This window comes from Callorhinus ursinus, unplaced genomic scaffold (assembly GCF_003265705.2).
Source record: "Callorhinus ursinus isolate GAN/ISIS: 27379988/994484 unplaced genomic scaffold, GSC_fseal_2.0 scaffold54, whole genome shotgun sequence".
Taxonomy (NCBI): Eukaryota; Metazoa; Chordata; class Mammalia; order Carnivora; family Otariidae; genus Callorhinus; species Callorhinus ursinus.
The window spans coordinates 788219-813504 of NW_027397116.1; the positions used below are offsets into that span (position 1 = coordinate 788219).

At 42.1% G+C, this 25286-nt stretch overlaps 1 protein-coding gene across 1 annotated transcript; it reads right to left on the minus strand.

The window, feature by feature from the left end:
* Window positions 1-1717: 1717 nt before the first annotated feature.
* Window positions 1718-23236, minus strand: SH2D1B (SH2 domain containing 1B). Its single transcript, XM_025892035.2, has 4 exons — window positions 22951-23236; window positions 9646-9709; window positions 7950-8115; window positions 1718-6134 (listed from the first exon to the last, which is right to left on the minus strand). Exons 1-4 carry the CDS (start codon window positions 23112-23114, stop codon window positions 6097-6099), a joined length of 432 nt encoding a protein of 143 aa, XP_025747820.1. The 5' UTR covers window positions 23115-23236; the 3' UTR covers window positions 1718-6096.
* Window positions 23237-25286: the final 2050 nt, after the last annotated feature.

A 25286-nucleotide genomic window follows, 5' to 3' on the forward strand; every position in this document is an offset into this window, starting at 1 on the left:
ACGTCCGGCGTCCAGTGGCGCAAACAGCCGCCTTCCTACTGTGCCCGCCCAAAGGCTTTCTTGGTGCTTACAGGTGGAGAGAGCCCTCTCTTAAGGGTCTTAATCGCATCATGAGAGCACCACCCTCATGGCTTTTCTGTAAACCTAATTACTTCCCGGAGGCCCCACCTCTAAACACCATTGCATTGGGTGGGGGTCAGAGCTTCAACATACGGTGGGGGGTGAGGGACACAAACATTCAGCTCATAACAACGGCGGACATAAATTCCAAAAGAACAAATTATAATACATGTAAACGTATTGAACTCACCAAACAGAAGGCGAGAATCTTAACTTAGATCCAACAATATTTTGTCTACGGAAGACAGGGTTAACACAAAAGATATGAGATAACTTGAAAACAAAGGGATGGGAAATTACATACTAGGAAAGTATGAATGAAAAGAAAGCCAGGATAGCAATTTAACTATGAAGAAAAATATAATTAAAGGCAAAAAAGAAAGAGAAGCATTTCATATAAAAGAAATAGATTAAGATGATTATAATTATAAAAAGATAAACACCTAAAAGTATAACATTAAAATCATTAAAACAGGGATGACAGAATGATAGGGGCAAATCTGTACACAAACTATTGTAATTAGAAAGCGAAACTCTATTATATATTGAGTTAAAATGAGAGACTTTTTCTGTTTGATAGGTCAAATAGGTGAAAAATCTATAAAAATATTTGTTTTGCATGAGTTGTAATCTTAAATACATGGGGTGGGTCTTGAGAATGAACTTTAAAATGAATAGAACAATTCTCAAATGAAATATTCACAGAGTGTCCACCAAGGAAGCCTCAGAAGTTAAGTCAAACCACGTTATCTAACTATAACGCTCTACAGTTTGAATCGACATAAAAATAAAAGCTGAAATATATGTTTAAAAACAAATATGAACTACTGAATTGTTCTTGGATTGAAGAGGACATTTTTATACAAATTAAAAATACTTAGACCTGAACAGCAATAAAAATTTGCGGGATACCATTAAAATAGTACCATGAGCTAAAGTCATGGCTTTTATATATGTATACTTATTAGGAAATGTGAAAATCAGCCAGATAAACTCAAAAAAAAAAAAAAACAAGTATAAAAAATCACTGAAATCAAGCATAGCGATCTAAAAACAAGATTAACAAAACTAAAAGCTGGCTCTGACAGGACTAGTAAGATAGATAAAATTGATTTAAAAAAAGGAAGGCAGAAGAGTGAAGAAGGAGGTATGACTACAGTCACAACAGATTTTTAAAAATAATATTATGAACTATATGTCAATAACTGCAAAAGTTTATATAAAATTGATAAATTCCTGGGAGAACAAAGAATGTCAACACTGGCAAAAATAATTGAGTAAACCACTAAGCATTGAAGATACTTAAATAGTAATGAAAGATTCCCTCCCCTCTTCACCAGAGCTTCAAACTCACTTTTGTATAAGAGTACTAATAAATTTTCAAGCATCAGCTCATCCTTACCTCACAGAGTTGTAGCAGAAAAGAGAAAAAGGAAAGCCTGCTTCATTTACTTCATATGATTAGTATACCCATGATTCAGTAAATTACAGTTCTGTTTGGCTTATGAGTTTTAACGCAAAAGTCTTAAATGAAGTGTTAACTTACTAAATCCATCAGTTTATTGAAAATAATACAGCATGATCAAGTGAAGCAATGGAAGGGTGGTATAATATCAGCAATTTTATTAATCTAATTCACCTCTATAATGGAATGAAGATAAAAGGAATGTGACTATTTCAGTAGATGCAGAAACAAACCACTTAATAAATTTCAAGGCATTTTAAGTTTCCATTTAAGTTTATTTACGTAATCTCTACACCCAATGTGGGGCTCAAACTCATGGCCCCAGGATCATGAGTCACAGGCTGTTCTGACTGAGCCAGCCAGGTGTCCCAAAACATTTCTGATAAAAACTTAAATAGCTGGGGCACCTGGGTGGCTCAGTCGTTAAGCGTCTGCCTTCAGCTCAGGTCATGATCCCAGGGTCCTGGGATGGAGCCCTACATTGGGCTCCCTGCTCCGCGGGAAGCCTCTTTCTCCCTCGCCCTCTCCCCCTGCTTATGATCCTGCTCTCACTGTGTCTCTCTCTGTCAAATAAATAGGTAAAATCTTAAAAAAAAAACAAACAACTAAAATAGTTATCTTAAAGGCTACGACAAACATGGTGCTGCAGTGGAGAAGGTTTCTATACATTCCATGCAATACTGGGACCCATACAAGAATGCTCACTTCTATCACTACTGTTTAATGTATACTAGAGGTCCTAGCAATCAAGTAAACATGGTAAATAGATGCATAAGTGTTGAAAAAGAACAAAGTGGTATTATTTACAGCTGACAAATCATTTACATAGAATTTACAGTTCCATTTACAATAGGATCAATAGGTAAACCAGTAGATCTAATGAGAAAGGAAGAATTTTGCCACTGCCAGAGAATGCTAGAAATGTAATAAAATATAAAACAGAATTTATAACAACTAAAAATAGGAATTAATCTAAGAGAATATACCAGACTTCCATGGTAAAAATTTGTGACTCCATTAAAGAACAAAAAAGATGACCTGAATAAACTGATGTAGCATTTTTTTTAAGATTTTATTTAATTTATTTGACAGAGGAAGAGGCAGAGAGAGAGAGGGAACACAAGCAGGAGGAGTGGGAGAGGGAGAAGCAGGCCTCCCGCGGAGCAGGGAGCCTGATGCGATGCGGGGCTCCATCCCAGGACCCTGGGATCATGACCTGAGCCGAAGGCAGATGCTTAATGACTGAGCCACCCAGGTGCCCCCTGATGTAGCATTTTTATGCACGGGAGAACATCACAAGAATGTCTGTTTTCCCTAATTGCAAATTCACTCAAAATCCCATCAAAATGTTTGGAGCAACGTAATGTATTTATACTAAAATGTATATGGAGGAACCAATGTCCACAAATAACTCAGTTGGTTTGAAAAATAATAGAGGTTACCTGTCCTCCAAGACAGTAAGATGCTGCAAAGCCAGAGGATTAGAACTGTTGTGATATAAAGGAGGAACCGTAAACCAGAGGGGGAGATGATTTATGAAGCAGGGTGAAGTGGGAAAGCAGGGATTTTAATATATATGGAGAAATACAAAGTTGGAAATACCTCTTATCATATACGAAGGTTAACCCTGGATTCATCCTTCATTCAAGAAATATTTATTGAACAGCAACTATATGTGAAGGGCTTTTCCAGATACTGGGAATGTGTCCGTGAAAAATGCAAAAATCCTTGCCGTCACTGGAACCTTAACTGCAGGGAGTAAATGTACAAAAACCAGGCAGAGAAAATGTAGGAGACTTTTTCATGATCTTGGAGTGGGGAAGGGCTTATTAAACAAGAGTCAAAAAGCACTTGATGGGTTTGACTGTCATCATTAAACATGAACATACTTTATGACCCTATGGCTCAGAGAAATTCTCTTACATTTCCATAGGGAGATTCATTCAAATTTGCTCTTCGTAGTGTTGTTTCTGGAACCAACCTAGATGTCTATCTCTTTAGGAAAGGATAAGCAAACTGTGGTGGAAGGACACTACGGAATACTGTGCATCATTAAGATACTGAATTACATTCAACAATATAGATTAGAACCAAACTGGGTATTGAGCGAAAAAAGTAATAACATAATTGGAAGAATAGAATATTGTGTACGTAAATATAAAAGATAATATATTCACAACCAATGCTGTACATTCTACAAGGGTGCATACATGTCAAGGGCATATACCAAATACTAGTGAGCTGCTTCCTATGGGGGACGATATGAACATTGGAATGAGAATTAGGGACAAGGGGAATAAAGATGAAATAAAACCGAAGAAAGGTCTTGTATGGATTAATGGTGATAATGAGTTAAGAACTAAGGAATAATCTCAACTCTCCATACTTAAGTCCAAAAGAAAGAGAGTGGGAGAGATTCCCACTGGAATTGTGAAAAGATGGCGGTAGGATCCAATGGTCCCTAAATTGGAAGGTACCTTAGCAGGCAGGCAGTCTAATTTCTGCATCTCTCCCATATCACCCTCCACTTAAACTACAACACAGGGCAAGCTGTTCGTGTAAAGATCGCTCTCGTGGGTTCAGAGTTCTTCCTGATGTATGGCTAAAACTTCCTATAAACACCCAGCCACTGGTGTGAGTTCTGCGGTCTGGCATTGTACCCTCCATCACAGAAGAGCACCCCAGATACTTGATACACCTGCTGTTGTAGTTTGTTACATCTTCCCTCTTCCAGTCCCACATGCCCAGATCTTTTAGCTGTTCTTCCCATGACCTGTTCAGAGTCTTCTAAAAAACTTCAGTGATTCATAGCATGACATCAACATCAGCTATTAAATGTGGCTTGCTCGTTTTGAGAAGTGTGCTGAAATCCCACTGGGGACCAAGCATCGTGTAAGGGGCTATGCATGGGTGCTCAGAAAAAGGAAGTCACTTTTATCAGAGTTACGATTGAAAGGTCTTGAACTCATAGTCTTGTTCTACTGGATTTTGAAATGTCTAAAGCTCAAATAAATCTCTGCTATCTGGAATGAGAGACTACATTTTATATATTGATTTATCCAGTCATCTGTCCAAGAAATAAATATATTTTCACTGGCACTGAATATATTTCCTGTACCAAAGGTTGCTGTGGACTCTGGAAACTGGACCATGCTTCTTTGTACCATGGGTATAGAAGCAAAGACCAGGGACCCAACCCCAGGGAGCAGGCTTGCTTCCGGTCTCCCTTACTGAACCAACCAGAAGGCTTTAGCTCCCTCAGCTCTCTGAATCTGGTGGCTGCATTTCACTTCTTACCGACTTGGTAGTAGTGACCCAAGAACTCAAAATGGCTCACACTTTGGGACTCCAACCACAACGTCTGTTCATGTTGTCTGGAAATCTAGAGTTCCTCTCTTTAATAACTTTGGAAGATAAGTCCAGGAGGGTAAAATGAATCACTATGGTTTGAAGATAGGTAAAAGAATGGGCATAGAATTTGGAACATTCCACACTAATCAGGTCTTAATTAAAATGTTTAACTAGCAGAAAAATGCAAAGGACTTAGAACAAATTCAACAAATCCTTCGGGAATGTGTTTCCAGTCAAAATCCTGTGAATGGGCACAGCTCTATGCAGCACACGTTTCCACACCGGGGGATATGAGGGAACCCAACCATGCTTCGGTGGCACTTAATATCTAGATGGGAAAAGGAACCACACAAAGGAGAATATCTTTAAGATGCCCACAGATATCACTGCGGTACAGAACTATATCCATGCTGCTGAAGTGGTTGGTGCATATATGAAATTGGGCAAAACCACTGAGTAAGTGTCTCCGTGGATGTGTCTGGCAGGAAAATCAAGATCAGTAAGAAGGAGAAGAGCTAGAATGCTGGGGCGAAGGACAGGTGGGAGGTCAGGGCCCTGCCATGACCAACACCAGGACAGGCAGGTGCAGAGACCATGTTGGCTGTTTGGGAGGCTAGGACTCAGACCTCTTGCCACTCCCATGTACAGCCCCATGACCCCAGGACTCCTCCACTCCACCCGACACATCCCGGCTCAGCAGAGAGGCAGGAACATGTGTTTGTTTTCCAGATGAAGAAGTGGAGACCCCAGACAGGGCAAGAGGTTTCTCCAAAGTCACATAGCCACAGGACGGGAACTCGGGCTCCTAACTCATGGCCAAGTGTGCTCTCTTCTGTATGAAGCTGTGCCTCCGATCGCTGGTCTGCAGGAGGGCGTCAACCATGGAGAATAGGCTCAGGCTGTCCTATTCCAAGCAAGAAGAGTGAGAGGGGGCAAAGGAGTTTCAAAGCTGTTCATGGTGTATGCATGGGAGGCAGGGATTCGGGGAACAATTTCTCTGAGGCTGGTGGACAGAATGTCTTCAGTCACCCAGACCAGGAGAGTCGGAATTGTCCCCTAGAGTTCAGTCTTCCAGAACCACACCTGCAGGAGAAGCAGGGTTGCCAGTGAGAGCTGTCACCCCATCTCTTCTCTAATCGCTTTGTTCAGTCTCCTTGTCTTCAAGGCAAGACCTCCACATAGTCGCTGTTACTGTTCTCTGGGGGGAAAAAAGCAGAAGACTAGCCATGAGGCTCAACATCCGGGAGTCACACGGACCAACCTCACTCAAGGGAAAGAAGACCCCTTCCCCAGGCAAGGAGGACCTCAATGCTACATCATAGTGACATCTTCAGGGGCGGGTGTATCACAGGGAGCTCCCCAGGCAAAATAGGGGGTCTCTTTATAAGTTTAGGCATCCGAGTTTCCCGCTCCAGCAGAAAACCTGTGTCTCCCTCAGAGTGAGAACATCTGAGGCTTATTCTTTTTTTTTTTTAAGATTTTATTTATTTATTTGAGAGAGAGAGAATGAGAGAGAGAGAGAGCACAAGAGGGAAGAGGGTCAGAGGGAGAAGCATACTCCCTGCTGAGCAGGGAGCCCGATGCGGGACTCGATCTTGGGACTCCAGGATCATGACCTGAGCCGAAGGCAGTCGCTTAACCAACTGAGCCACCCAGGCGCCCCATCTGAAGGGGAGGAAGCCAGTGAGCTGAGGAGAAGATGTCTCCCCTTTGGCAGCTGAAGACTTGGGGTTACCTACCAGGGCTAATCAAGCATGGGCAACTGGAGTGGTAAGACTCCCGCCCAGTTCTTGGGAAAGATCTTGAAAGGACCCTCCCCTTGGCATTTGTGATTATTTTATCATTGCTGGACAGATAATGGCCACCGCCCCCACCACCCTTTGCAACTCATCTGGGTTTTCCTAAGGACTGCAGTGCACAATGTTCCTGGGTTTCTAGCTCTGCCCCTTTTTGTGCTTTTGTTCCTGTAAGTTTCTGTGGAATGTGGCCATGGGATTACACCTGTAGCTAAATCTATAGGAAGTGACTTTGTGTGTACATGGGTGCACAGACCTTGGCAGGGGGCAGGGGGCAGGGGGCAGGGGAAGGGTTGTTATTCTCATCATTAAAAACCCATGCTTAGTTTTGCTGGGAGGTGAGAAGCTTGCCCTGGCGGCCCGGAGGGTGACTTAAGTAGACAGTAGAATGTGGGGTGATTGCAGCCTCCCTGAAACTCTGCCCTCTGCCCTCTGCCCTCTGCCCTCTGCCCTTCTCCCTAGCTAGCGTGTCTCCCCTCAGTGCCCTCCACCCGGCCACTGATAACTGAAATCCCTCTGCTTGGGAATGTGGCCCTACGTGCCACCATGGGAAAACAGGAGTAAACCATAAATGTCTCAGGAAATCCGTGTTCAATTCAAACCATGTTGTAACTGACAAATACTAGAGGGATGATTTTCTGAGGGCAGATTTCAAGGGGAGTGGGTAAGCAATTGTGGCTGCTAGTGATATGATTTGAGAAGGCGTCGGCGTGGATTCTCTGCACTCAAATTTGGCACTGGCCATCTCTCATTTTCCACCATGGCTTAATTCTGTTCAGGATATATCTGGAATAATTTGTCCCCTAACACTAAATAAATGAATGTTCAGCAAATATTGAGCAAAATGTACCAGTATGGGCCTTGGGGAAGGCATCGAAGCAATTTTCTCATTTGAAAATTTTGCCTGCTTGTCCATCTATTCCCAAACCTGTGGTTCGCACAAGGTCACAGGATGAGTGTGAGGTCAGCTCTCCCAGAATGCCCCAGGGACCACTCCTGCTCTCCTTACTAGCAAGGCAGAGCGCTCCGTGCGTTGGCCACCTTCCAGGGCTCAAAGACACTGCTTCCCAACAAGACTGATGTTGCTTTTTTGTAGGCGAAGTCTTTTAGAGATAACACGACAGAACAGGGTGTGTATCTGTATAAATTCTACAAAGTCGGCCAGTGGAAGAAATGGGACTAAGGTTCCTTTCTGATCCCCACGTAAGAGTTTTTACCATAAACACCATCCAGCTTTATCTGTGATCGTCTCCATCTCGGGCAGAAGCTGGCTTGCTTTATCGGATGTACAAGGTGAACCACCAGCCCTTGATTTGGTTTCTCAAATGTGGAGATCAATTCCTTTAGGTTTGAGAAGATCTGTTTGGGAGCACCTTCTACGGTCTGCCAAAATACAAGGTACTCATCACCATCCACTGTATGTGCAATGTGACACCTCAAAGCAGTGGTTTGAGCCCTCAGAGCAAGGCTGTCTCTCCCTCTGCGTGTCGCTTCCCCTGTATTAAGGAATTATCACAATCTCCCAAAGCATGCATGACAAAGGAAGGAGTTCATATAAGTTGCTTTTTAGAAAATATTTTATGTTGAAATAATTTCAGACTTGAAGAAAAGTTGAAAAAATACTTTAAAAATTTTTATATATATCCTTCACCCATAACCCAAATGTTTTTTTAATTCTTTTTTTAAAATTTTATTTATTTGGCACAGAGAGAGAGAGAGAGAGAGAGCCCAAGCAGGGGAAGCGGCCTGCAGAGGGAGAGGGAGAAGCCCAACACGGGGCTCAGTCCCAGGACCCTGAGATCATGACCTGAGCCGAAGGCAGACGCTTAACCAACTGAGCCACCCAGGCACCTCTCACACCCCAAATGTTAACATTTATATTGTACATATTTGCTTTTCATTTTCTTTTTCTAAATGTACATGTATATACATGTACGATTATAGGGATACACATACATATTCTTTTTAAAAAATATTTTGAGATTAAGTGTGGACATGAGAGCTCTTTAACCCTAAATAATATATCAATATTTCCCAAAAAGCAAGAACATTATAGATCCACACTGCAGTGATTAAAATGAGGAAATTAATCTTGATGTAGTACTACTTACTAATCTACAGAGCTTATTCAAATTTTGTCAGTTTGTCCTTTGTAATGTCCTTTACAAGAAAAGAAAAATTACACACACACACACACACACACACAGAGGTATACTTAAACACATATGTGTGTGATGTGTGTGTATGTGTGTGTGTGCTTGGGGATCACGGTATATTCTAATTTCTTTCAGATATTCACAATGAACATTAGCATATTGAAGATTCTGAGAAATCTGGCAGTGAAAAATCTGCTTAACCTTGTCTGCAAGTGTTTCAAAAAGATTATTTCAGGATTCTTTGCTAGTAAAGATTCAGTTAATATTATACTCTACTTCCTAAGCCAGAGAAATTATTTCAAAACAAAAAGCGTTTTCTGCTTAATGCTCAGTAAACCAGAAAAATTAAAGAAACCCTTAAGACTGCCCACTGACTGATGCTTCCCTTTATATTTTCATACAATCGTGGAGCTCACTTGTCTTCCTACGCGTTCGGACTGCTCCCCACCTTCCCGTTCCATCCCGCCCTGGTCACTGTGTGTCTTCTAATTGGATGGTGACCTCGCCTGGAGTCCAGCCTGGTGCATTTGACCATTGGGGGAACCAGGGTCTCCACGTCTGAATAACAGCCTTGAATATTCAAAAACTCTCCCTATTTCCCTCAGAGAAAGACACGGTTTACTATGGATCTGACTCTAACTCTGCATGTTGCTTCCCTTTTTAAAATGCCTCTCTGCGGCCACATCTCAGCTTCAAGAGATGATCTCAGGTTCTTCTCCCCCAGTCTTTTGTTACAGGAGTTCTTGTACGTTCTTACCTGTATATTGTAAAACCCATGTCTCTCTTTGAAGATTCGGTATGTGTAGACGAAATTTTTAAACCTGTGGAAAGATGACTGTGTGAATCGTAATGTTCTCATATGCAAAACCAGGTCTCTTCTACCCACCACTCTATTTTCTGCACAATGCCTTTGGCAATCTTGGGTCCCCAAAAGAAACTGATCATTTTCAGGCATTCTCATCTGTGGGAATTTGCAAGAGACAAAGGCTTGGAAACCGGAACACTTATTATGATGCTGGAAGTCTGGGCTTGTAGCAAAGAGGATAAGGAGAGAGAATTTACTATTTCCATGGTCTTGGCACTTCTCTCTAGTTTTTTCACTTAGCTCTAAGTTGATACAACATAAAAAAACACCATTGAGCCATTCCTGTATTGTTTACTAAATGATGTGTCATTGAACTTAGTTAGAGATAGTTAGTGTTAATGAAAAAAGAGAACGTTGGGAATTTCGCCCAAGGAAATGATGTATTGTGCTCTTGTTCTTCATTGGAACTGGCTCCACTGGCTAAGTAATCTAACCAGAATCTAGATAATAGACCCACTCTAGCAATTTCCAAAGCAAGACATAACATTAATACGTTACTGTATCTCTCCAATTCCAAGATGCCATTAATTGTAAGGCATCAATTTAACAATAGCTTCCCCAGGAGGAAAATGCATACATTAAATGTCTCTATCAACTGTTTAACATGTTCTGATTCCCCAGAAATATTAAAGTGTAAAAAAAGAGAGAATGAAAGACATTGACATGAGGCTCAGATTACCTAATGATCCCTCCCACCCTGGGGCTTGCACCTATGCCAAAGAATCATTTGACTGAACCGGAAATTTGGAAAGCAACTTAGACCTTTAAGGTACAGAAGATTTGATCACTGATTGTCAGGAGGCTTTGGCAATTGACTTCAAATCCCAATCCTTTTTGTGGGGGTTCCTGAGGCCAGAATGAGCCAGTGGGTGTCCCCAAATCACATCGCAAGCAACAAAATATTTCACATGAGTTTTTGTCCACATGTGACAAAGTATCCCATATCTGGGAAGAGGTCTCAAATATTTCTTTTCAGGGGCGCCTTGGTGGCTCTGTCGTTAAGCCTCTGCCTTCTGCTCAGGTCATGATCCCAGGGTCCTGGGATCAAGCCCCGCATAGGGCTCTCTGCTCAGCAGGAAGCCCGCTTCTCCCTCTCCCACTCCCCCTGCTTGTGCTCTCTCTCTGTCAAATAAATAAATAAAATCTTTATAAAAAAATTTCTTTCACAGAGGTATCATTCAAATCGGGATCCAAACGAGGTCCATGCATTGCATTTGTCTGATCATATAGTTCTTCGAAACCCAACGATCATATGTTAAATTCTTAAATGACTTCATTTTTAGTTATGTTGTTGTATTATCAGCTAAGAAAATCTCCACCAGAGGAGTATGAAAGATTAAAACAAATGGAGCTTCTATGTTAACTAGTCTAAAAGCCATATACTTCAAGTTCTAAAGACAGACATTGCTCAAATATGATCTTTTTCTTTTTTTAAAAAATATTTCATTTATTTATTTGAGAATGAGAGATTTAGGCTTATAACTTTGAACTTGTGGTTGCCCGTAACTGCAACCCTTTCATGCTATGAATTTCACACATCCCACTCCCAGATCCTTTCCTCTATTCGCTGACCCCATCAGTCCCTTGACCACAGAGCCTCCAGTCCTCTGGCCTTACCACTTTCCAGTGTTCCCATTCACCTGTCTTCGTTCCCTTGGGGTGCCGACTGGTCTCACTTCCAACTGATGACCACAGAGCTCCAGTGGGCTCTTGGTGCTCCAGGCAATCAGTGATTTCCCCGTTCCCTCAATAGTGATTGTACACTGTCGCCTTTCTTTAGACGCCCCAAACACTTCACCTCACTGATAACTTCACAGAGAATCAAGCAGTCAGAAGAGAATTCCCAGGCTCTGAGCTGCCACAGCTCTTCGCCTGTGGTCTCCCATCCTCAGCTTTGTAACCATGCACCAACTTTGCACGCCACTCTCTGGTACAAATCCCTCTTCCACTGGGGGCCACCCATTGTCATCTATTCAAGGACATAGTTCTAGCAATTTTTTCCTCTCTCTCTCTCTGAGGTCATAAATTATTATTCTTTACACGACAGCCAGGGTGGCCCTTATTTAAAAATGAGAAACAGATGTTTTTTTGACTTAGGTTTATTAACTTTTCCCACTTGTTCAAAAGATTTTCCCATACAGATAAATAGCATAAATATTTGTAATCTACTTGCAATCAATACGCTTTTGATTTCAGCCTAATGTATTTTGTCACTGATTCTCATTTCTTCTAATATTTAATAAACGGCTTTAAGTTGTGTGCCCCCAAAAATGTGAATCAGGTCATGTCCCTCCTCTGCACAAAAATATGCTCAATTTTTTTTTTTTAAGTTTTACTTGTAAGTAACCTCTACACCCAACACAGGACTCAAACTCATAACCCTGAGATCAAGAGTTGCATGTTCTTCCAATTGAGCCAGCCCAAGCACCCCTAAATCTGGTCAATTTCGAATAAGAAAAATAGGATTGGGGTGTGTGTGTGGCAGATGGCGGGGGGTGTTTCTGTATTAACAGGTCTCAAATCTTCTTATAAAGCTATAAATAAGACAGTGAGAACCGGTTCTAGGGTAGAAAAGATATTAATGTGATAAAATAGAGAGCCTAGAAACAGACCCATACGTGTCTGAAAACTTGGTATATGACAGAGCTAGCACAGCAGATCAGTGAGGACGGATGGACTATTTGTTAAATAATAATGGTAATGTCTTAATGTGGAAATATATAAAATCGGATCCCTACTTCACATTCTAATTGAAGACCTAACCGTGAATCAACAAAACAGTGAGCTTAGGGAAAAGTAAGTGTAAGTGAACAACTTGAGTTAAGGAAGGAGCTCTTACATCACAAAAAGTACAAGCCCTAAGAAAAGATTAATAAACTTACTATATTAAAATTAAAACTTCCAATTGTCAAAATACATTATTAACAGAGTGAGAAAGTCCACAGACGGGGAGAAGTTCACCGTAGCATTACTGTATGACAAGAACACTAATGTACCATTAAAAAAAGGCTAATGAAATGTCCACTAAGCATTTGAAGAGATGTTTTACTTCACTGTCAATCAGGGAAATACAAATTAAACCACAATTAAATGTCATTTCATACCAGATTGGCAAAGACATGAGAGTTTACTTATGGAAAATATTGGCCGGGATGTAAAGCTATAGGAAGTTCTACCTACAACTAGTGGGGATGTAATTAGATACTAATGTCTTGGAGAACAATTTGGCAAAGCTCACTAACGCTGAAATGCATACAATCTGTAAACCCAAATGTGCACTTTTTAAGATTGGCAATATTGGCACAAAACTGACAATGCCAATATTATATTATTTATTAAAAAAGCAAAGATCACAGAAACTAAATATTTGATACATTTAAACACATTTACAATCTAAAAAATCATCACTATATTATAAAATATTAAGTAAAAGTATAAATTAAGGAAAATACATAAGAGAAATACATATTTTCTAATATACACTATCATCAGATTAGATTAATTGGGGCACCTGGGTGGCTCAGTCAGTTCAGCATCCGACTCTCGGTTTCGGCTCAGGTAGTGAGCTCAGAGTCCTGGGATTAGAGCCCCACGTCAGGCTCTGAGCCCAGCACAGAGTCTGCTTAAGATTCTATTCTCTCTTCCTCTCCCGCTGCCCCTCCCCCTCCCTCTCTTTCCCTCAAATAAATAAATAATAAATAAAATTAATTAACTGACATACAGTATTCAAAAAACCAAATGCTCCAAATCTTATTAAATTTTCGTTAATAATGAAAAATTTAAAGTAAAATAGGTCTTTTTAGTACATTTTCGACGTGAAAAAAGGGAGGGAGAGAGGTAGAGATGAAGGGAGGGGGAGGGAAGAAGGCAGGGAGGGAAGGTGAATCAGTAGGGTCATCACTGAGTTCTGAGGATTTTTTATGCAAACGTTTCCATCCACTGGAAAAGCGTTATCTGTTGACACGGTTGGGGAATGCTAAGGGCATAAAATTTAAGTTAATTCTGAATAGTTGTCTTCGATTTGTTCGCCTTCAAACAATCTCATCCCTTGTTCTGCAACTTTAAAAAAATCTGTTTTGGGCGCCTGGGTGGCTCAGTTGGTTAGGCGACTGCCTTAGGCTCAGGTCATGATCCTGGAGTCCCAAGATCGAGTCCCGCATCGGGCTCCCCGCTCAGCGGGGAGTCTGCTTCTCCCTCTGACCCTCCCCCCTCTCATGTGCTCTCTCTCTCTCACTCTCTCTCTCAAATAAACAAATAGAATCTTAAAAAAAAGTTAAAAAATCTGTTTTGAACCTTTTGGATCTTTATAGGAGTTGATATCTTTACTGAACGTAGAGTTTGCCACTTAAGCCGTTACTAATGTCAGTGGTTACGTTTCTAAGATTCTACATGCTCACTGACCGCTCTGAAATGGTCTTTATCCGAACACAAAAACAAACGGTTGAAAGGGCTCAGTTTTAATTCCAGTGTAGTTGACATACAGTGTTGTATTAGGTTCAGGTGCACCATAGAGTGCTCCAGCACGCCCGTGCCTCACCTGGTGCTCATCACAAGAGCCCTCCTTAATGCCCATCACCCGTTCTCCCCATCCCCCCACCCACTTCCCCTCTGGTGACCAGCAGTGTATTCTCTAGAGTTAAGAGCCTGTTTCTTGGTTTGTCTCTTTTTTCCCTTGTTTTGTTTCCTAAACTCCACATACGAATGAATTGAAATCATTTGCCCACAAGACTGGTCGCAGATATTCATGCCAATTTCAACTATAATCGATCTGGCTGAGTAGACAGATTGTAATGTCTCCCTGGAACGGAATACTGCTCAGCAATGAAAGGACTGAACTCTGGTGCACGGAACTATACGGATGAATCTCAACGTAATTATTCCGGACGAAAGAAGTCAGACAAAAAGGGCTACTACTTTCTGATTTGATTTACATTAAATTCTGGGAAATACATAGACATCTGTAGTGCCGGAAAGCCGGCGATGGTGTACTGGGGCCTGGGTGGGAGGTGTGGGAAGGGGAGACCACAAAGGGGCACAAGGGTAGTTTTGGAGGTGATGGAAATGTTCACTATTTGGGCTGCGGTGATGGTTTCATGAGTGCATGCGGATTCAAAATTCAGCAAATTGTACACTTTTTATTTTATATCAATGATACCTCAATAAAGCTATAAAGATCAGGACATAAAAAGGTATATGAATAGAATTTATATTTGCTCTAATATAGAAACCAAATTTAAGTTCATTTTACATATATGATTCTTACTCTTTTCAGGGTTAGTCTTGGCATTAGAGAGAAGAAAAATATTTCCTATATTTGCTGCTAGGTCCTCAGTAAATATGTGGTGGCTTGACCTCCAGCATGAGAGTGACCCACAGTGGAGGACCACTCTGGACATGACAACAAGGAAGGAGATCCAGACAGGCACTCAATCACTTCGAAGGTTTATAATACTTCAGCGTATTGAAATGCCTACTTTCTTGGCTATCCCGTGGAAGTCTTCGACCCCACTGAAGATGTGAGAAATACACAGGGCTGGCTTATAAAGACCACTTTTAAATCTTTGGCATTACCTTTCAGTTGAGATGAAAATTTTCAGTTGGAAAAGATCAGAATAGGGGCGCCTGGGTGGCTCAGTCAGTTAAGCATCTGCCTTCAGCTCAGGTCACGGTCCCAGGGCCCTGGAATCAAGTCCCGCATTGGGCTCCCTGCTCAGCGGGGAGCCTGCTTCTCCCTCTCACTCTGCCCCTCCCCCCTGCTTGTTCACTCTCTCTTTCAAATAAATAAATAAAATCTTTTAAAAAAGAAAGAAAAGATCAAAATGCAGGTTATCTGAGTTTCGGCCTATCTGAATTGTTTCACTCTTTCCAATGGGGTTTAGCCTTATAAATGGCCATCGTGTGAGGCGCTGTGCGTGGGTCTCTGTGTCCTCTCTTCACGACAAGTCCACAATGAGCAGTCGGTCTCACACCGTAACCAGTGTGGCAGGGAAACTTTTTCACATTCGAGTTTGTAGTTTTATTTTAAACGAAACTTTAAAAGGTCAGTTGAAGGAAGTGGAATTGACTGCTCTATGTCAACTAGGTATTCTGCATTTCTCCAGGCCTTGACACAAGTGTGAAACACACGTCAATAAAGAGTGTTTTAAGACTTTTGACCTCTCACTTGTCTTGATTGGACTGTGCCTTGGTACAACCTTTTGTGGCACCAAATTGTCAGTGTGTGTTAAAATGTTAAAAATTCTAGGATTTTATCCTAGGGAGAGAGTTGGGCAAACTTTCAAAGATGTAGGCACAAAAATGGTAATCGTCTCAAGTCACATTGGGTCCATTGGACCAAAGTGGAAATAACCGAAATGCATGATTATGTACCAATTATGATAGAGCCAATCAATAAAAGAGTAAGCGATCATGACAAGATGATGTGTATTGGCTTTCTTTGATGTGGCAAGATACCAACAATGCATTGACAAAAAACAGTTGGCAAAGCATCACGTGTAATGAGCCATTTGTGTGCCCATTTATATTTCCTTAGACAAGCACGGGTATAGAGCAGTCTGGAGGCATGTGTACTGAAATACTAGAAATGGTAATCTCCATGTGGTGAAATTGAGAACATTTCTGCTCTCTTTTGTAGACCTTTCTCTACAATGGATTTTTCTAAAATGATAAAGATGCTTGAAATATCTTTTTCCCTGCGAGCTCTAGAGTCTTTCCAAAGGTCTCAGAATCTGAGAGAACCATCTCCCCCTCCCCCCCCAGGTGTCTCCCACTCCTCCTTCCTATTGCTGTGTCCTCCTCAGTGAGGGCCCAGATTCTTCTCACCTGTGGCCTTCTGCTGGCTACAGAGAATCCCTCCTGTGCCCTCAGGCCTACAGCTGTGGCCCTTGAATCTCCCCACCTCTACTCCATTTTGACTCTACTGATTCTAAAGGCAGACCCAGTTTCGGCTTCCCACACAAAGTCACACTGCAGAGAGAGTGGTTTGGCGCTTTGGCGTTTTCTATCAGGCTCTGCGATCAAGTCACATTTCCTGTCCACACTTACCACGGACCTTTCTGCTCAATACTGTCTGACGCTGGGCCAACTCACCACGTGACTTTCTTTATTTCTAAACTTCCCCATAATGTTTTTGTTTAGGTCTGTGAAAACACAGAAGTTGGGATGTTGCCATTCTAACGCAGCAAAGAGGAAGGGGCCACCCAGGTTGGGTGTTTCGAAAGCAGAAGGGCGGGACCCCACAGATCGGGGTCTGCTGCCAAGCCCTCGAGTCCCCTGCTTGGGCACTTCATTCCACTGTTCCAAGGTCACTACCTTGAACATATTTTAGTGGCACTCGGACATGGGTAAGAGGGGCCATAAGGACATGTTGACAAGTCAGGCTTGGACAAGTTACGTAATGAGAAGTTCCCGTTCCTTTACCCACAAATTAGGGATAATGTCACCTCCTAGAAACGGCTTCGCAAAGGGTAGATGAGATAAGGAATGTGACATGCCGACCACAATGTTTGCCTCAGAGAAAGCACCTTCATGGTGGCTCTGAATGCGTAGATGCAGGAAAACATGCAAATTCTGGTGTTGTACATCATTGTGGCTCTGTTCATACAAGGTTGTGTATCAAAGCACGAATTGCTTTGTGTGACCTCCTCAGAGGAACCCTTCCCTGCCCATCTTGAAGTAGCCTCTCTATCCCTCCCTGTACTGTGACCCTGCTTGGTTTTCATCGTATTGTCTCCTCTTGCTGGAATGTACGTTCGTGAGGGCAAGACCGACGCCTGTAGTATTCATCACTATTTCACTCATGCCTAGAACCGCATCTGGAACATAAGAGGTGCTCAGTATATGCTTGTTGAATGAATACGTAAAGGTTCTACTATTCATCCTCCAAGGCCCAGTTCCTCCGAGGCTCTCCATACCTCGATGAATGGGTCCCTCCCTACTCTCAGTTCCCATACGCCCCAATGTGAGTGTACTCATCAGCACACACTCCAAGGTACTTTTTTCTTTTCCCCATTTATTTCTTTATTTTCCCCACTAGGCTTTGAGCTGTGTTGAAGGCACCAACTGAGTGCCCAGCATAGTGCCTGGCATATAAGAGATTTTCAATACTCGTTGAACAACTAGAATTGAATGGTCTGTACTGATCTGTGTGATAATAAAATTTCACAAGGATCATGATAACGCCCATTTCCATGGGGGCCATTTGACCTGAGCCTTAAGCCTGAGGGTACCTGAAATGTGTCTGCCTTTCAGGGATGTGGGCAGGGAAGAGGGTGAGGCCTGATTATGGGCAGTTGCCCCACAAATATGCATTCTTCCCTCTTCATTGGATTTTATTATTATGTTTCACGTTCCTTAGTGACTTTCACTTTAGAAGAACGCACAAGCTGGGTTGATACTCCACAAAACAGTTGAAAATAAATGTTGATTTTTAAAGAGAATCCCAGTAGAGACTACCTACACTGAGGTCTGGATCAAGGTCTCCTGTCTCTATGACATCCCTTGCACCTTCTTTTCCCGTTCACACTACCGGCTCCCCCGTCGCTCTCACCATCTCCCATCTGGAGACACAATGGTCTTAATCGCCATCATCCGACAGCTTTGGTGCATCCTCCACATATCAGATTGGAGTTCCTAAAACTCCAGTTGGGAGTGTGGAGGGTTCCAGTCTTGTCACTTGCCTGCTTGGAAACCATCTACATCTCCCTGCTATGGACTCATTCTTCTCAGACCCCATAATATTATCCCAAACCTACTTTTTCAAAAGCTAATTTCCAAGCTACCTTTCAGGAACCCTGTATGATTCATGTGTGCTTTAAAACATCCTGCCTCTAGACCTCTGTTCCTGCCCCCTTCCCTCCCTAACATACCTCCCGGTGTTGAATGAATACATAAAGCTTCTATTATTCATTTCCATTTCCGTGTAATCAAATCTTACCACTCTTCCAGGTCCCAGCTCAAATACCATCTCCTCTAAGAAGACTTTCCCGCTCATATTTTTGGCCCTTCCGTTTGCATAAAATTGTCTCTTCTTAAATTTATACTTCACCTTTTTCTAATTTATTTACATGCTTTGGGTCTCCTTGAAAAACAAATTGCAGGTTCCCTATTGGAAGGCCCCTGGGCCTAGCACAGTGTTTGAATAGATAGCAGGGATTCACTACTTTTTTATACACTTTTTTTCATTACAAAAGTCATACATGCACATATAAAACATTTAAACAGTGCAAAGTTATCAAATGAATAAATTTCCCCAAGTCACTCTTTCTCAATTTCCCAGCTATTATAAGTTTCTTACTTATATACCTCCTAGAACTGTATAGGAATATACAAAGACCCAGGCATACTTTTTTTTTTTAAACAAATGGGATCATGCTTTGCATCTTGCCTTTTCCTTACCATAGATATTGGAGGTTTTTTCAAACGATATATGGATTTACCCATTCTTATTGATCAATTTGCACATGCTCATGCTGTCATAAGTAAGATAAGGTAGGCTATTATTAGGTCATATAAGATAGGTGTTTTAAAAAAAGATCTTTTTAAAGTAATCTCTACACTTGGGGCGCCTGGATGGTTCAGTCGGTTAAGTGTCTGCCTTCGGCTCAGGTCATGATCCCAAAGTCCCATGTTGGGCTCCCTGCTCAGCACGGAGTCTGCTTCTACCCTCTCCCTCTGCCACTTCCCCTGCTTGTGCTCTCTCTCTCTCTGTGTCAAATAAATAAATAAAATCTTAAAAAAAAAAAACCCACTAATCTCTATACCCAATGGGGGCTCGAACTCACAGCCCCAAGGTCAAGAGTCACACACTCTACCAACTTAGCCAGCCAAGGTAGGTTTATTTATTCACTAATAAGTGAATTTGGGGTCAAAGTTTACATCCATGCATTTTATGTTTGGGCCACATTACCATGTGAAGAGACTGTGTTCACCTGTATGAGGGTGTCTGCTTCCTGGCACCCTAACTTTGTCTGAGTATTTTCATAGTTTTAATTCTTGCCTATTGAACAGGTAAAAATGGTATCTCATTATTCTTCCAGTTTCTATTTCTTTAGTTATGAGTGAGATCTAGCATTTTTCCTTCTTTCTTTTTCACATTTCTGTTTCCAAGAATCTCCTTCTCTTTCCCTTTACCTAGTTTTGTATTGATTTTTAAAATCACCTATCTGTTTATGAGGTTCACTCATCCTGTCAGTTTGCTGATAGTCTTTTAAGTTGTTTTTACCAGCAGTTTTTTTTTTTAGTAGTGGTCAGATTCATCAGACTTTTCTTTTTTGGCTTCTGGGCTTTACATCCTGCTTAGAAAGGCCCTTCTCATCCCCAGGTGTATATTTTAAAAGTTCATCATTTCTTCTTAGTACATGTGGTTTCATGTTTAAAAAAAATAACTTATGCATTAGAACCACTTTGAATTACTTTTACTTCAAGAAGAAAGGAATTCAGGTGTATTTTTTTCGGAAGGCTCAGTCAAGCACCCCAACACCATTCATGGTTGTTCATTATCATTGATGTGAAATATGATTTTAATCATATGCTAAATTCCAAGGTATTTCGCCTTATTTCTACCAGACTCTGTATTCTATTCCATTGATCTGTCAGCACCAAACTCCTTTTTTTTAAGTTTTCTTTTAAGATTTTATTTATTTATTTGACAAAGAGAGACAGAACACAAGCAAGGGGAAGAGCAGAGGGAGAGGGAGAGGCAGACTACCCCGCTGGGCAGGGACCCCCGATGCAGGGCTCGATCCCAGGACCTGGCGATCATGACCTGAGCTGAAGGCAGATGCTTAACCGACTGACCCACCCGGGTGTCCCTAAGATTTTATTTTTAAGTAATTTCCCCACGTCTTGTGGGGCTCCAACCTACAAGGCCCCAGATCAAGAGTCACACGCTCTACCGATTGAGCCAGCTAGGCGCCCTTAGTCCCCTTTTTTTAAATAAAAAATATTTTTGGCTATTCTAGCAGGTTCCTTGTGCTCCCCGTCCCACCTGAATAAACTTTATGATTCTTGAAGAAAACTTAAAAAATTCTGTTAATTTTTTTACTGGAAACATACCAAATTTATAGATTAATTGTGGTAAACTGATATGCTTCCAAATTGAGTCTCTAATTTCATGTACCTCTTCTAGTGAGTTCCCCAGTAGGTACTAAAGTTTTCTTCATACAAACCTTACACCTTTCATATCACATTTATTTCTGAGTATTATTATTTTTTTGCTAATGTAAATGACCTGTTTTATTATATTTTCTTACTGGTTACTGTTTTTTTTTAATGAAAAAGCTATTGATTTTAATTTCAATTTTATAAGTAGATACTGTTAATCGAATTTTCTTAAATTTACTTTTTAGGTTTTTTTCAATTAAATTTTGGATTTCACAGGTATAAAATCATGTCAGCTGCAAATAATAATAATTTTACATCTTCCTTTTCAATTTTTACCTTTATTTCCTTTGGCTAATTATACTTGCTCATATCTCCTGGAAAATGCTCCCTAGTAGTGCTGGTAATGGGCATCATCGGCTCATTCATGATTTTAGCAGCGATTCTCCTATGCTTCACCTGGCCTTTGGTTAAGAAAGTATCTATCTAGCTTTGTATGGCTAAGAGTGTGTAAGGGCATGCATGTGTGTGTATGTGTGTGTATTTAATTGAGGGATGGATGTTGAATTTTATCTAACACCCTTTAAGCAAATTTGAGCGAGTTACGCAGTTCGTCAACTTTGACCTACTAATATGTAATTAAACTACTAATTCACCCAACTTGGAACCATCCTTGACTTCTTGGAATGGACCGAACTTGAGAATGGTATATTTTCTCCTTTAATGTTACTGGCTTCTGTTGTGTTAGGAGTTTCTTGAAAATGGATATTAATTGAAATTGAAATTGTTCTATAGTTTTCTTTTGGGCACGTGTCCTTTTTGGAAAAAGAAATGTTTTACCTTCATACGTAGAAACTGGGGCGGGGGGAAGGGAACAGAAGACAAACAACTCAAGCTAAAATGGGTAAAGAATGTGACTGTGCAACTCTCAAAAGAAGAATTACCAACGGCTAAAATTATATGAACTGCCCCCCCCCCGCCCCGTCATCACTGGTAACGTGAAAGTTCCAACTGCTAACCCTTTCAGGCTATCTTTCTTTTACCTGCATCCCTGGTATCATACAACGAAGCCAAGAGATCTCTGCCTGTTCTGTTAGTCACGACGGTCCTTTTTGTCCTCACTCTCGGAAGCACTGAAGCATATCCATAGACACTTGGGTTTTAATTCCTCTAGCAGGTAGAAGAAAAACTTCAGTGATCTCTCCAAACAGAGCATTTAAAGATAGTGGGTTCTCACTGATACCTGTTCAGGATTGTTTTCCTTCTTCTTCTTTTTTTTTTTTTAAGATTTTATTTATTTATTTATTTGAGGGGGGGCGCATGAGTGGGGGAAGGAGCAGAGGGAGAGGGAGAAGCAGACTCTTCGCTGAGCAGGGAGCTGGACGCCGGATGCTGGTGGATCCCAGGACCCCGGGATCATGACCTGAGCTGAAGGCAGACGCTTAACCGACTGAGCCCCCCAGGCACCCCCCGGGGATTGTTTTCTAACCGGGTCTAAACAAGCTCCTTCAGCAGAGTTGCTGCTAGAACTTCATACTGAACTCTCTGGAAATGCCAGATGCATTTTAACATAAGCAAGGCATTCGAGAAATCCGGGTCTCTGTTTCTTCATCTAGAAAATGCTTATGCCGGCCTTGATAGGCTCTAAAGAGGATGAAAGGAAATGATGCATGTTGGAGCTCTTTACGAACCTAAAAGAATTTGAAATCATACTTTAAGTAGTCCGGCGGAATATATGTGAACACTTAGTCTCTCAGATTACAATTTCATGAAGGACATCTAGCCTCTTCCATAGCAACTAAGCCAACCTGTCCAGGAAAGGGCCTTTTTCCCGGGCACCTCCATGCTTCCTGCAGCCCTTCCCTTTGCTGTCACCCACCCCCACCCCCGCCTGCTTCTGCAGAGGGTCCTGCTGGGGCGAGCAGGTGGCGCTGGGACAGACACACTCCTTGCACATCCGTCAAGCCCTGCCTCGCTGTATCTCATTCGGCTCACTGGGGCTGCAAGGCCAGAGTGAAATACAACTTCTTTTGCGTTGCGCTATCAGGGCCACACTCAGGGTAAGGGCCCGGATGTATGGCAGGTGAGACTACTCACGAGACACAGAGGCACAGAACTCCAGGCATGGACTCGCTGTCCCTTATCAGGAAGTTGCCGTCTATCCCGTCCTCCAGCAGCAGGGTCTCACAGTCTCTCTTGGACAGAGGGCCGTGGTAATAGGGCAGATCCACGGGGAGCCTGCTGGGAGTTCTGTAATCCATCTCCAAGTCCGGGGCCGCTCCGAGGAGGGGACTGGAGGAAGGGGCCAACGGGAGCCTGTGGGAGTTCCTCTTCCACCGACTGGTAGGAGTGAGACTGAGGCCGTTCTGCGGGACCCAGACAGCCTTGCAAGATTCAGGAAATGAGAAGGGTGGGGTGATGAAGTGACCACACATGGCAGCCTGTAAATGCCCTAGTATGATTCACAGAAGTATGTGAGCGCAGTGTGAGCACACAGTAACCTCAGTGAAGCTCATGCCTGGGGCTGCAGGGCTGACGCTGGGCTCCCCGGACCTGGCTTGCAGCCCTGTATATCACCCTCAATCCTCCATTTTTCACCTTCTCTGGCTGTTGGTGTTCCTTTCAAGAGCACACCACTGCCTTTTGCTGTGATGGATGCCCACGGCCTGCTGAAGCTACCTCTGATTATGCTATGCTAAGTTCATAACAGGTACCCAAACGGTGTGCAGATGCTGAATGAATCCAGGTGTGTCCCAGTGTAATGGAACAATTGAAAAGGTAGGACTTCCACGGGTCAAATGGCATGAAAAATGGAAGATGTTCTCTTCCCCAAAATGGGAATAGAAAGCATTTGAACACAAGGGGTGTTGGGGGGGGTGGACAGCCTGTCCCTGGTTGAGGCTCCCAGCCACGGATGAACAAAGCCTGCTGTTAACATCTTTCAGCATTATGCTTTTGGGGGAAGGAGCCGGTGCAGGTGGGAGGGATATCTGAGCATGCAAAATTAGTTCAGGGATGTATCTCTAGGTGGAAGAAAAGAATACAGTAGCCTTGGTTTGAATATCCTCGGGTCCTCTGAAGTTCCCATTTTGGAGGACAGCAGTGATGTGTCCCCATGAAGAAAGACCAAGAAGAGTCTATCCCGCCGGAGATGCTGAGCCCTCTTTAGACAAGCTGGTATTGATGAAAAAATCCTTTCCCCCCCTTTCTTTTTTTCTTTCCTTCTTTCTTCCTTCCTTCCTTCCTTCCTGAGCCTTTTCTACCAAGATAGATATCTACCAGCTGATATTCTTGGGAAAGGGGGTTTCTGTCACCTGAGGGTCAGAGTTTGCCTTAAGAGTAATTTCTCTTTAAGACTTGTTTATTTATTTTAGAGAGAGAGAGAGAGAGAGCATGAGCGAGAGGGGCAAAGGGAGAGGGAGAGAGAATCTCAAGCAGACTCCATGCTGAATGAGGAGCCAATGTGGGGCTCCATCTCATGACCCTGAGATCATGACCTGAGCTGAACCAAGAGTCAGATGCTTAACCAACTGTGCCACCCAAGCGCCCCATTCCTAAGAGTAATTTCTAAGGCCTCCTCCCTCTTAGCTTTATTGAGACATAATTGACAGATAACATTGTGTACGTTTAGGGTGTACATGCGTTGACTGGATATATTTATACATTGCAAAATGATTACCACCATACCATGAGCTAACACCTCCATCTTGTCTCCTAATTACCACTTCTTTTTTGTGATGAGAACATTTAAGATCCACTCTCTTAGCAACTTTCAAGTATGTAATACAGTATTATTAACTATAATCACCATGCTGTACATTAGATTTCCCAGAACTTATTCATCTTACAACTGTAAGTTTGTACCCTTTGAATACCATCTCCCTGTTTCCTCCAAGGCCTTTTTTTTTAAATTAACATATAATGTATTATTTGTTTCGGGGGTACAGGTCTGTGATTCATCAGTCTTACACAACAACCAGTGCTCACCACAACACATATCCTCCCTAATGTCCATCACCCAGCCACCCTATCCCTCCACCCCCTCCCCAGCAACGCTTAGTTTGTTTCCTAAGATTAAGAGTCTCTGATGGGATGCCTGGGTGGCTCAGTCGGTTAAGCATCTGCTTTTGGCTCAGGTCATGATCCCAGGGTCCTGAGATCGAGTCCCATGTTGGACTCCTTGCCTGGCAGGGAGCCTGCTTCTCCTTCTGCCTGCTGTTCCCCCTGCTTGTGCTCTCTCTCTCTCTATGACAAATAAGTAAAATCTTAAAAAAAAAAAAAGAACCTTTAAAAAAAAAAGTCTCTTTTGTCTCCCTCTCTGGTTTCATCTTGTTTCATTTTTTCCTCTCTTCCCCTATGATCCTCTGCCTGATTTCTTAAATTCCGCATATCAGTGAGATCATATGATAATTGTCTTTCCCTGATTTGACTTA